This window comes from Aulonocara sp. 'chitande type north' Nkhata Bay, linkage group LG3, assembly GCF_057382095.1.
Source record: "Aulonocara sp. 'chitande type north' Nkhata Bay isolate Kocher_YH1m ecotype deep benthic linkage group LG3, A_spYH_male_GT1.1, whole genome shotgun sequence".
Taxonomy (NCBI): domain Eukaryota; kingdom Metazoa; phylum Chordata; class Actinopteri; order Cichliformes; family Cichlidae; genus Aulonocara; species Aulonocara sp. 'chitande type north' Nkhata Bay.
In genome coordinates this window covers 74,709,899-74,723,523 of record NC_141346.1, presented here as the reverse complement: position 1 = coordinate 74,723,523, position 13,625 = coordinate 74,709,899, and the positions used below count along the sequence as shown (strand labels likewise).

At 44.4% G+C, this 13,625-nt stretch overlaps 2 protein-coding genes across 2 annotated transcripts in view; one reads left to right on the top strand and one right to left on the bottom strand.

Annotated features, from left to right (window-relative positions):
• LOC147337026 (uncharacterized) overlaps window positions 1-5,121 on the bottom strand; it is a 76,409-nt gene extending 71,288 nt beyond the window's left edge. The window contains exons 1-3 of the mRNA XM_086287198.1: window positions 4,968-5,121; window positions 2,638-2,901; window positions 2,266-2,385 (exon numbers count right to left, since the gene is read on the bottom strand). Of these exons, the coding sequence (XP_086143324.1) occupies window positions 2,266-2,385; window positions 2,638-2,901; window positions 4,968-4,985 (402 nt within the window). The 5' untranslated portion in view covers window positions 4,986-5,121. The remainder of the gene's footprint in view (window positions 1-2,265; window positions 2,386-2,637; window positions 2,902-4,967) is intronic.
• The window catches only part of LOC147337013 (protein NLRC3-like), a 504,309-nt gene that overhangs the window by 121,666 nt on the left and 369,018 nt on the right, over window positions 1-13,625 (top strand). The gene's annotated exons all lie outside the window — the stretch shown is intronic.

The following is a 13,625-nucleotide window of genomic DNA, read 5'->3' as shown; positions in this document are numbered from 1 at the left end:
GAGCAGGATACACAAAGATCAGAGATTACAAAAGAAATCAGAAAAGGATTTCAAACTTACTGAGAGCAAGGCCTCTGTTACAAATCTGTCTAATAGAAAAACATGCTGTACAGATACAATACGCTCAGTGTTCATGGTCATTTAAAAACTGGCTCTACCTGAACCACTTCAATATTTTATGAAGTCACTGAGTCGACCATTTCTACAGTTTGTTTTTTAGCTTTTTTAAGACGAGCAAAACTTTATTTCACTTTGGGTTAGCTGGGATAAGTGATGGATGGAGGGAATTTTACTTCAGCCACAGAAATCCTAAACAGGAAGGAGGAGCAGAGTTACAGTGGATCACTATCCAGCAGGGAAACAAGGTTTATTTCAATTTCTTGGCCATGAGTGAGATTTACTGAGTGGGCAAATTAGGGAGACGACACCATCAGATCCCGAGCCCTCCATGTGTTAATCAAGAGACGGCTGCTGTGCTACATCCATAAATAATGAATAAATTAGGAGCTAAAGCTGAAAGGACAGTTTATTTGTACCATCTTCACGTGAACACATTCAAGAACATCACAGATGAAGAAACATTAAAAACTTCCACACTACATAAAGCAAGAAAAATAGTTTTTCTTTCAGGTGGTTTCAGAAAAACAGAAACATCAAACATCTCCAAGACTCTCTTTGAAAGAACTAAAAACCTTTGTTCTCATGGTCCAATCATGAGTGAACTCCCCGATGAAGCCTTGTGTGCTAAAACATGTCAGAGTTTTAAAGGTTAAACATGAGTTTCCAAAACGTTTTGCTGGAGAACAATGAACTATTTGACTGAGTTTCAATCATTTACAGACGAGCAAAACCAGGACAGAGAAAAAAGGACAAAACTGACTCAGTAAAACAACAGAAAAGAAGATCCCATGTAGATCTGTATTATGTAGAAGTTCAGCCCAGCAACCAGTTCAGTTCAACACAAGTTTAAATGATTCTATCTGAACTCTGTGGAGCCTGATCTCAAGCTTTTTGAGTCCGACACAGAAACCAGAGGATCTTTCTGTGTCTTCAGATTCACTGTGATCCAGTGATGGGAGTGATTTCAGCCCTGAGTGATCGCGCTGATGTTTGCACAGAGCAGACAATGAGGTGAATGTTTGGGCACATTGGTAACAGTGAAACAGTTTATTAGTAACGTGGGATCGTTTGTGTGCAGAGTATGAACTGAGATTCCTGAAGCTCTTGTCACACTGGTCACAGCTGTAGTTTCCTTCCATGTGTGTACGTTCATGAATGTTACGACTATGTGACTGTGAGAAGCTTCTCTCACAGTGTCTGCACTTGTGTGGTTTCTCTCCTGTGTGGACTCCTTTGTGTGTTTTAAGCTGACCTGCAGTGGTGAAGGATGACCCACACTGATCACAGATGTGCTTTTTAACCCCACTGTGAATCAGTTCATGTCGTTTTAACTCACTTGGTGTGGTGAAGCTTCTCCCACATTCTTTGCAGTATTTCAGTTTGTCTCCAGTGTGTCTACGTTGATGTACTTTTAGGGTCTTTTGCTGACTGAAAGTTTTTCCACAGAGGTCACAATGAAAGTCTTTCACACCACCACAGTGATGACAGGGTTGAGAACTGGATCCATCTGTGTCGCTCTGCTTCTAAACAAAGACACAAAGACAGTGTAAGTCAGTCCTTCAACATTTGTATCCTGAACGTCGCCTGAAATAAAGAGCATCTCTGCAGACGTCCAACTACATTTGACTGTTTCAGTTAACACACTCAGTTTACTGGGCTGCAATAACTACAATACTACCACCATAATACTACAGTAATACTAAAATCATAACTGAAAGGAAAATCTGAATAATCACTCAGAGCTGCTTTTCCATGCAGTAGAATTGCTAACATGCTAACACAGTTTAATGAGCAGAGTTGTTCCAAACAGTCAGGCTAAAATGACAAGATAACAATATAAATACATACCTCACAGTAGCTGCACTTGTAGAGTCTCTTTCTGGTGTGGATCTGTTGGTGTTGTCTCAGGTGATGTGGAGCTTTAAAAGTCTTCTCACACAGGTCACATTGATAAGGTTTCTCCTCAGTGTGGGTAAACATGTGTCGTTGTAAGTGTGCGTCTGTTGTAAACTGTTTGCCACACTGTTCACAGCAGTACACATCATGTCTGGTGTGAATGCGTAGGTGTGTATTTCGGTTCCCTCTCCGGCTGAAAGTTTTTCCACAGATGTCACAGGTGTATGCCTTAATTCCAGAGTGGGTAACTAGATGACTCTGTAAGTGGCTACTGCGAGTAAAAGCTCTGCCACACTGATCACAGCTGTACGCTTTAACTCCACTGTGGATGAGCTGGTGTTTTTTTAGGGAACCCTTCAAGGAAAAAGACTTTCCACACAAGTCACAGCTGAACGGTCTCTCTCCAGTGTGGATGACCTGATGCTGTTTTAGTGAAGCCTTCAGAGTAAACTCCATCCCACACTCATCACAGCTGTATGCCTTAATTCCAGAGTGGGTGACTAGATGACTCTGTAAGTGGCTACTGCGAGTAAAAGCTCTGCCACACTGATCACAGCTGTATGCCTTAATTCCAGAGTGGGTAACTAGATGCCTCTGTAAGCTGCTACTGTGAGTAAAAGCTCTGCCACACTGATCACAGCTGTACGCTTTAACTCCACTGTGGATGAGTTGGTGTGTTTTTAGGGAACCCTTCAAGGAAAAAGACTTTCCACACAAGTCACAGCTGAACGGTCTCTCTCCAGTGTGGATGACCTGATGCTGTTTTAGTTTAGCCCTCAGAGTAAAACCCTTCCCACACTCGTCACAGGTGTGTTTTTTCTCTCCCTTTCTTCTGTGAGGTTTGTCGGCCTCCTGAGAGCGCTGACTTCTGGCTCTATGTTGGTTCTGCAGTGACAGAGATACAAACAGAGGCAGTGAGTGAAATGCAGTCGTGGAACAAACTCAACCTTCAAACTCCATTAACACTAGTTTTAAACCTGAAGGTGGAGCGTGGCACCAAACACCTTAAAGGTCTCTTATCCCCACCTGCTGGTAGTTCTAACACATTACATCCAACCTGCTGTTAAGCCAAGAAAGTTTATTATGCATTTTATCAATATTAGTATAGTATGAACATCTTCACACTAATCTGGACGCCTTATTCTGGACTAACTGAAGTCTGTTAAGATCTGTCTTATTAGCTGCTGACCAAATGATTGAACAATACTCCAGATGAGACATTACTAGTGCATTAATGACATCTTTCATAATGAAGAAGTGATACACAAAGAGCATTTCATAGCCATAGCTATGCCTTGTCGGCAGAGTTATGTGACATTAGTGATGTTTGTACTTTCAGCGTTAACTTGGTTTTAAAGCCTTTAAAATATACGCCGTTCAATAGTCGACCTTAATCTGACAGAGAATGTGATGATTTTGTGGATAATTAAAGTCAGTCATATATCCACAAACACAACAAGCTGAAAGTCAGTGATGCTGCTCGGTTTGCAGTCCTGAACATCACGGCACAAGCAGGATTCACTGCACTGTTAATGTTAGCTGTGTTATATTGCTGCCTCTGTTCGGTGGTGTCGAGCCAAACGCACTTTAACGTGTGTTTGAACGAGCTGACGGTTCACTCGTTAAGCTGAAAGAAAGATGCTTTAATCACAGCAGTCACACATGTGTCCACTGCACCATCTGGAACTCTTCTTGTTTACACTTGTAATAACACAAACACTAAATCCTGCTTCTCTGGTGCTGTTGTGTAGCAGTGTGTACACCTGAGACTGTCACCTGTCTGTCTGTCCTGCACTCTCTCTGTTTCTTTCTCTCTGATTGTGGAATAAAAGTATGAACATGTGTTTATAAGTTACACTTGTGTTTGAATCCTGCAGCTTATCACACATTTGATTTCCATGTGTGACGACTGCAAGTGTCCAGAGTGAGGACAGACTGAGGGAGCCACTGCTGCACATCATCTGTGAGGCTTTGCAGCCCTGATGATCCACCAGGACAAACTCAACAGTGTGTGAGGAAGAGGAGGAGGAAGAGCCAGCAGCACAGAAATGAAGCCCAACAATCATGTTTCACAGTCCTGTGGTCTCAGCCTCAGATACTCATCAAATCACACAGAGCTCATGTAGAAACAAATGAACTAAATATGTTCTCCTTCATTTCTGTCAAACAAAGCTGTATGAAACGTTTCCAGCTGTTAGTATCATGGTTGCTAGGCAACCCGGGCAGCGCGACGGAGGCTAGACGTCCCATTTCACGAGCCTACGAGCCTCGCACTTCGGCCTTAGCGGTCTTTGAGTACGCGGCCCTTGAGGACTTTAAAGCTGCAGAACCTGAATCGGGATACAGCCATGATGATCTCCAGCCTCGTGCTCGCCAACATTCTCACCTGAGTTAAGAAGACGATCACTGAAATGGTCTCAGCAGGTCCTTTGATGACAGCAATGAAATGCAGTGGTAAGGCTTTTTGGGGATTAAGTTCGTTTTCATGGCAAAGAAGGACGATGCAGTTCATCTGATCACTCCTCATAACATTCTGGAGTGCAGGCAAAATGCTATTATAAAATCTTAAGCAGCAACTTCTCCAGGTTCCAATATTTATGCAATTCTCAAACCTTTTGGCCACGACTGTATAACCTCTTCTGAAGTTTAGTGGATATTATACATGGTTATGCTCAGGATGTGTCGGCCAGTTTCCACTGGAAACGCCTTTTGGTTAAACTGTCAGCGAGCAATTTGCATTTGCACTGTTACATTTTTATATAACTTTAATGCACATAAACAACAGCTGCTTGTTTCAGTGAAAATACATTGATGGGTTTTTAATAAAGTTGTGCAGCTGTAAAGTATTTTGTCTGGTGTCAATTCTATCGTCAGCTACATCGTTATGGCAAATGTTCAGATGTATATGGTGATAAATATCTTTGGTCATATGGTCCTGCTCTGTCTGTCACCTTCTGTGTTGAGCTCATTGTTTCCTCTGTAGTGGCTGAGCTGAGTCCAAGTAGCTGAAAATGTTCCTCTGCTGCTCCGTCAGACTCTCCTCCTCCTGCTGATCAGCTGGGACACAAAACAGATCTTTGTTAGGCTCCACACTGCACTGAAGAGTCAAAGTGTCTCATATGTTCATCTGACAAGTAAAAGAACACATTTTTGTTTCCCGAGGTGGGCAACTTGTTGGAAACAAACACAAAAGGTTTGAGCACTGATACCTGCCATTGCTGGCATTGAAAGATGCAACGCCAGCAATGTGGATTGTCAAGACTCAAACCAATCATCAAGCAAAGACAACAGGGATCATTTGTTTCTGTTTATTTAGCATTCACAGCATTTGTAGTTGCCTTCTGTGCAGGGGAAGTCCACGCACACTGTGTGGTACCGCCATCCGCAGAAGGTGCATTCAACCTCTGTAAGAGAAACGAGATTGTCTGAGACTGAAATGATATTAACTAAAGAAGTGGTGATTTGTAAAACTTCACATTTTGATCCGGGACGTACTCTGCATGAAAACAAGCGCTCACTCTTCCTGCTCAACAAATGACAAGGGCGGAGCCTTATACCACGTGATACAGAAGCTGTGCCGTGTGATGCTAAAATTAGCAGGGAAACAACAACGGAGAGCACGTCAGGGATGACGAGAAAGTGACAGGAGAAAATCCGTCCCGGTCAACCACCCAAACATCAATAACGGGAACCTTATACAGCGCTTCCCTATACACGTCGAACTCCCGCAGGCACAAAGACATCACGGAGGCTATCACTTATCACCTGACCAAAGATATGGCTCCATTAACACTGTGCAAAACGAGGGATTTAGGAAAACGATCAACACCCTAGACAAACGCTACACAGTGCCGTCCCGCAACTATTTTTCTATTGTTGCACTACCTGCTCTGTACACGCAGCGTCGAGCAACGGTGGAGACGGAATTTCAAGCAGGACAACATTTTGCTGCAACAACAAAACGTGAGACATTTGTTGTTTTATGTTTATTTATTGTTATGAGAGAATCATGATCTCAATTCTAAGCCAAAAAATCGTGATTCTCATTTTATGCAAAATCGTGCAGCCCTAACATTAACACAAAACTATTGTTTCACCAGAGAAACACACATGAAGAGAGAGAGAGAGACAATAACAGCTACCAAACAGTCGTCATAATTCGTCACACAATGAGAAAAGGACAAATCAACAAGTAACAATGACTAATTAATATTAAAATCTGTAACATAATGTATTGTCTGGAGTTTAGTCTGATTGGTTCAGGATGAGCTGCCATTATCCAATCACACGTCTGCTTACCTGCATCTTTTCTCTTTTTTCTAACCTGAGCACCTGATGGCTTTGAACTTTTGTTGTCCATCTTCCATTGGTTTGAATTTTGCGCTCCAGTACAAACACAAATCCCCCAACCCGAGGATCAGCACAATTAACCTAACAGACCAACACCTTAGTTCACAGATTCACTTTGTCTAAGGTTGATTTCTGGGATTTCACACAACCCAGGATTCAGATGGTGAATCCATGATGGGCTTGGATTTACATCATTATAAATGAAATGTGCTCTACTTGGAAGCAGCCGGCCCCGCCCCTTTTGACGGGTTGTGTGAGACTTTAAATCATCAAACTGTAAATTATAAATTAAATTGTTATTGATCCTTTACCCCGAGTCCTAAAGTGTAGATTTATTTTCTTACTCTTCTTATATTTATTGTTTGTTTACTTGCACCGCTGTAACTGCAGCCTCGTCGTCTCGTCTCTCTATATGCTGGACTGTCTGTAGCGGAGATGACAATAAAGTTTACTTTGACTTCAGCAGCGCGCAGGCGCACCGAGGGCTCTCGCGCTCACTTTATAGAATTTAGAAAAAACATGGGTGCAGATTATAAGTCTGTATCATAATATCTGTTTGTTGTTTTTATTTTGTTTTGCGAGTTGGTTATTAGATGCCGAAACATCTGTCCTTCTGAAAATCGCCCAAAGGCACGGAGACAAAGTCAAAGGATGCAACCTGTAACTTTCTCTTCCTTCATGTCAGGACCATCATCCATGATTTATATAAAATGCATATAGCAACAGTAGCACTTTAGTTTGGACTTTATGATTTCTGTAACTGGAAAATATTATTTTGTTTAAAGACAGAAGTGACCGCATAGTTGCAACATCAAAGGGAAATATTAATTAATTAGCATCAAGTATATTTGTTGCTTAAGCGTTTGCACTATAACTTAAGTAGGATTATAACTTTTAAGGAAGGAAAGATTTCAGATATTTAGTTCACTGTTTCAGTTATTTTATATGAAATTAAAACATTTACGTTGGTCAAATATGATGCTCTAAATCAAATAAAAGTTTGAAAATAAATGATGTATTTTTAAATGCTGCAACAAATGTTCACAAAAAGTAACTATAATTAAAACCAGTTAAACAAAATCAAATGTTTGAATCATGCTTAACCAAATGCCAGGCTGGAGAGCTGAACCTAAAGTATACGTAGAAAGATTTCAACATCTGAGCAGTTTTTAATGTTTTTATCACATATAAATGTCACAGCAGTGGGTCCTGGCCCAATGCTTTGTGTTTTTGGTTTTCTTTGACTCTTGTTTTTCTTGCTTTTTGTTCTTCTTATTTATCAGGCTCTCAGTAATCTTAGTTCTCCCTCCCTCAGTGTTCATTTCAGCCTGTGTTTAGTTTCTGTTCCCGTGTCCCACGTTTCATCGTTTCATGTCGAGTCAGCCCTGTCTCTCTGTTTCCTGTGTCTCCCCAGTCAGCCCCGCCTCCCTCGGGCACTCATGTGTGATACAGAGTAATAAACCTGACTACATTTGCTACACTCTCTTTATTACCTGTTACTTTAAAATTCATACACTAATTATGTCTGCCCATCTCTCTAATGTGAAGGTCAAAGGTCAACATCCCAGTGACATAAGAATAATCCCAAAGGGGCAAAGGCAGCGGTTAATTTAGCACATTTAGCATTAAGGGTACAGCAAGGATATACTTTTACTTATTGTGGCAGGGGTGTGGTCTCTGGCCTGCTGCAGTGGAGGCTGGTGGCGGGACGTTGGACGGCACAGGTGAGGGTGATGGAGCTCATGACTCTCCCCTTTATAGTGACGGAGGAGACTGGCGTGGGGGAAGCGTGTAGTGGAGGAAGCCGAGGAGAGAGCTGGTTTCTGGCTACAAAGACGGCGTCAAACCAGAAAAGATTGCTCGTGGTCAAATGTCAAAGGAGCTTGCAAAGAAAAGCGTCTGGACTTCTTTAAGTTGCTTGAAGACGTTTCACCTCTCATCCGAGAAGCTTCTTCAGTTCTAAGGTCAAATGGTGGAGAGTCCCAGATATAAACCTAGTGGGAGTGACCCCCCACAGAGGGACAAAAGGACCCCCTGATGATCCTCTAATCGCCTGAGCCAAGGTGTGAAACTGGGTGTGGGTCCCAATCAGCCAGAGTTTCGGGTGTGTTCATTGTGAAACCTGGCCCCACCTTATCATGCGAATTCCTGAGATCAGATGGCCCAGGATGTGAGTGGGCGTTAAGGCGTCTGGGAAGGGATCTCAAAACTGGATTATTGATGGCAGAGAGTTGGTTTCGTAAACCCCGCCTCTGTTCAAAGATGGTCGCTCACAGTGGACATAGATGCTTCTTTCACTCCTCTTTCAAACCATCTGTCCTCTCTGTCCAAAATGTGAACATTGGCATCCTCGAAGGAGTGTCCTTTATCCTTAAGATGCAGATGGACTGCTGAGTCTTGTCCTGTGGAGGTGGCTCTTCTATGTTGTGCCATGCGCTTGTGAAGTGGCTGTTTGGTCTCTCCAATGTAGAGGTCTGGGCATTCCTCGCTGCACTGTACAGCATACACCACATTGTTAAGTCTGTGTTTTGGCGTTTTATCTTTCGGGTGAACCAGTTTTTGTCTGAGCGTGTTGCTGGGTCTGAAATACACCGGGATGTCATGCTTGGAGAAAACTCTCCTGAGTTTTTCTGATACACCGGCTACATAGGGGATGACAATGTTGTTGCGTCTGTCCTTCTTATCCTCCCTCGCTGGTGTCTGATCTTCTTTTCTGTGCCTCTTTGCTGACAGTAGAGCTGGGCGATATGAGATTTTTTCATATCACGACATGTTTTTTTCATTTCAGGCGATAACGATATCTATCACGATATCAGCCAAATAACTATATTTGTAAGATTTAAATGTGCCGTTGCTCACAAGTAAAATGTGAAATAATCAGCAGCTTGTTTTTATTTAAATATTTATTTCCCATAATAAGTTCAACAGGGTAGATGTACTTAAGGAACATGAGACTTTTTCAGATAAATAAAGGCAAATATTACAAACTACACAAAAGGCAGCCGCTAAAGCGTTTAAGTTTCAAAATAGAACAAACGAAACAGACTAAATTGTCAATTCCACTTAGAAACAAAATATTAATTCTAAAAATAAATCTTAGTTTGTTTTACAGAAGAACAGACAAAACTGACTAACTTTTGTCAATATCAAATAAACTGAGAACTAAAAGGAAATTCTCAATCTCTCCTTGTTGTATAGCTTAGCTTTTCAAACAGTTTTAACAGTTACTTTAGTCTGACAAAAGCCGAATGACGAATTAGCGCTTCCAGTCAGAGACTGAGGCTACGTCCACACGTACACGGGTGTTTTTGAAAACGGAGATTTTCCGTTTTCGTTTTAAAAAATAATCCCGTCCACACATAAAGGCAGAAATGAAGGAAAACGCTGCTATGAACATGCCAAAGCAGCAGGTGGCGCTAGATTCCTAACCGTGCAGAAATGTTGGCCAATCAGAAGTCTAGAAGCCTCGGTGGGAAAAAGTAAACAAAGCTGGGGCATAGAAGCAGAACCGAGTCGTATGCGTGGAGGGACAGTAACTGTGTGTATATGTAAGCATTTAAACACTGCAGAGAGTAGAATTAACAGTATTGTAGAAATTCATTTCACCGAAACAATAACGTGGCGCACAGTGTGACGCATGCACCAGTTTATTGTATTTCCAGACTTGCTTTCGGCACAATTTACAGTGCACGCTACTCTGTTTTTGTCAGACTTGAAATAGCCGAAATACCTTCACACTATGGAACTTCTGTGGCTCTTCTGTTCGACAATCTCTCCGGCATTGGAACCATCATCTGTTTTCTCTTCGGTCACGCTCGGTTGATTTTTCTAGTCGGCACACTCATTTCCTCCATTACCCGCTGGCTGCTTCCCAAACAAACACACGTGCGGCTTGGCACTTGTGCTGTACGTAACAAGTAACGTGACGTGACACTGCGGCTGTGATTGGTTCGGCTCTGCGCTACTTAATTTGGATTGGCTGACCCTTTTTTTTTTTTTTTTTTTTAAGAGGACAAGAGCGGCGAGGTCTATCGCGATAGCTTAATTTCTCTATCGAGTAAAAGTTATATCGCGATACATATCGTTATCGTTCTATCGCCCAGCTCTAGCTGACAGAGGCTCCTTTGACTACGATGACCTGGATGACTGAGAACCTTCACAGACACTTGTGGTCAAATAATGTGTTGTGCAGCACGCAGGACAGACAGCGCACAATGTGCTTTGAAGTAGCAGCCAAGAAAGGTGTAATTTAAGTCTACGAGCAGTGAACACCCGTGTGCACACCTGTGTGGATCAGCGCGCTTGTATTCAAATGGTTTCCACATGTAATGGTCTGCAAGAGGATGTAGCGAGCCATAGCCCCGTCCCCCAGGGCATGAAACAGGCATGGAGGAGATCCAGGCCCCAGAGTGCGAGAGCCCAAGGAGGACAACCGGAGGGGCATCTGTGCCACCCTCATGGGAAGGGCTGAGGATCCCCAGACGAGGCGTCACCCAGTAGCCACCGAGCAGAAGCTAGAGGGGGCTTCACCAGCGTGCCCAACGGCTCCGCCGGCAGCCGGCTGTGCCAGAGTGAACCGAGCCGCAGGCCCAGAGGCCGGAGGCCCGAGGGCCCCCCACACCCCGGAGGAGGCCTGACCGAGCAACAGGCGCCAGGCCCCGCCAGGTAGCCACCGGGAGTGAGCCGGTACATACCTGAGCGCCCAGCCCCGGACACCAAGAACCACCAATGCACCGACCCCTGAGGGCATCAGTCACCAACAGGGAGTGTGGTGAGGGGAGATAGGCCTTGGAGGGCCTGGGAGTTCCCAGAGAGGTGGAGTCTAAGACCCGACCTGACATATAGACACAGACAAACAGGCACACACAGACACAAACATGCATTCCCACCCTCATGCACACATATACAAACACTCAGCACTCACCCAACGTAAGGACTGACATAAATGGACATGTACACACAATCACACTCCCCAAACATACTCTATACCCCGGGTCCAGGTACCCTCGCCCCCAGAGGGGGAAGCAGAACCCAGACCCAAGAGATGTTACCCTTCCCCCCGGGGTGGAGGCAAGCAGACCGTCCCAGGCTCCGCAGCAGCAGGGAGGCCAATCGGACAGCCAACATCTCCTCCCAGCCCCCCCGCCCCGATGGCTAGCAGAGAACGGGGGTGTGTGAAGACCCCATACCTCCCTCCTCCCGCTCATGTGTAGTGTTGCTGCGTGTTGCTCTAAAGTGCATTTAAAACTAAAAAATGGTGCTGCTGCCAGAGAGCAGCAGGTGTTAGCATGGCCCCTCCCGAGAACCCTCAATGTCTACATGGATTTAAAATTGAGAGGTGGGCACCAGCGCCAGAGGTAGGTTTGAGTACACAGACCGTCCACTGGACGCCGTTAACGTGCCCACCCTCAAGGCCCTATATATATGTGTGTGTTATGAGAGTGTAAGTAATGTGGATGTCTAAGTTGTGAGATAAAATTGAGGCACAGGTGGCCAGAAGGGGACGGGGGGGGGGGATGTCTCACCTGCACTCCTGTGACACACCCGCACCCCAAGGCCCTACCTGTATGGGTGAGTGTGGTGGAGCGGGAAGAGGGAGGTAGCCGGGGATGGGGAGGAAAAGGAGGGAGGGGAGGATGCCCCTCCCTAGGGCCAGCTCCCCCGCTGACCCCAGTAGGCACCCCCGTCCTCTGGTACCCACCAAGGCAAGGGAGCCCAGGTCCATCCAGACCGCGGCCTACGGTAGCACTGCCAAGCCCCACAGGACCCGGGGCAGCCCACCCTACCCACCGCAGAGGAAACTGTACCCACCCCAAAATGAACATATTTCAAGTAAACAGCTGGACTGATCAGGTCCAAGCACAGAGTGATAAACTTGTCAAACAGCTGTCATATCTTTATATAGAAGCTCTTTATAAATGCTGCTCACTGCAGTCTGTTTACTAATAATGTCAAAGTGTTAGAAACACAGAAACATCAGAATGGTCTTTGTTCACAGAAACCTGTCTGGGATCCTTTGTTGTTCTTTTGATGCAGAGTTACATTATAAATATAAAGAGTTATTTCAGAGTCTCATCAGTTTTCCTGCATGTCTTTATTTAACACATCAGCAGGGCTGAAGCTCTCATGTTAAACACACACTGATCTATGGACACGTTCATGTGTTTCTAACAGAACCAGGCTGTTATCAGCCTGCACTAACATTATGTCACACACACTGAATGTAACAGTGAAAGTTTACATCATCACACAATCAGCTGTGATTGTTTCACTGTCATCAAACGAGTCAACAGGAAGTAGAATCAATAGAAACCAATCATTTCCTGACAGCATGTCTGATGGAAATAAGTGCAGATTATGTATGAAGTCTAACTGCACACAGTAACTGTGTTACAATAAGGACTTAACAGCGCCCTCTGCTGGAGTGTTTCACACTGAGAGCAGCTTTCCTCTGAATTCAGTGAGGTTATGACTGAAATTATTGGTGTAGTCGGTTTTATAAAGACCAGACCAGTAACAACAAGAGTGTCTCTGCTGTCTGTGAGGAGATGGAGCCGAACATCAAGCTGTGCTGTTTCACAGTGAAGCCAGGCGGCTGTCACCAGGAAAAGTCTTGTCCTGAGTTTTTGTGCTCAGAGAGCAGATCAGATGTTTTTGGAGCAGGAGCACAAGTATGAAGTCGCAGAGTTAGTGATGAGAGCTTCCTGGCAAAACTGGCCTACCTGAGTGACATATTTGGAAATGAAGTAAATCTACAGCTTCAAGGGAAAGATAAAAACCTCCCTCAGGTCACAAGATCAGCTCTGTCACTGGAAAGCTTGCAGTGTGGGGCAGGAGACTCGATGAAGGAGACACAGATTCATTGGAGAACCTGCATGAATTTGTTGACACTACTGACGATGATGCCGCCTCAGTGACTCCATATATCAAGCAGCATATTTCATCACTGATGGGATACTTTTAAAAGGACTTCCATGAAAACAGTTCCCAGCATGACCAGCTCCAACTGGTTTCAGCTTTGCAGAGCAGAACCAGTTCATTGACGTCTGACTCCACACTGAGACTGCAGTTCACATCACAGACACTGAGTGGATTCTGGCTGAGTGTAGAGAAGCAGTATCCACTCTGAGGGCAGCAGGCTCTGGGCGTTCTTCTTCCTTTAGTCTCATCTTTGTGAGGCTTCTCTGCTGCTGCTGCAGACCAAGTCCAGGTCCCAGCTAAACACTGAGCAGGAGCTGAGAGCTGCAGGATCCTGCTTC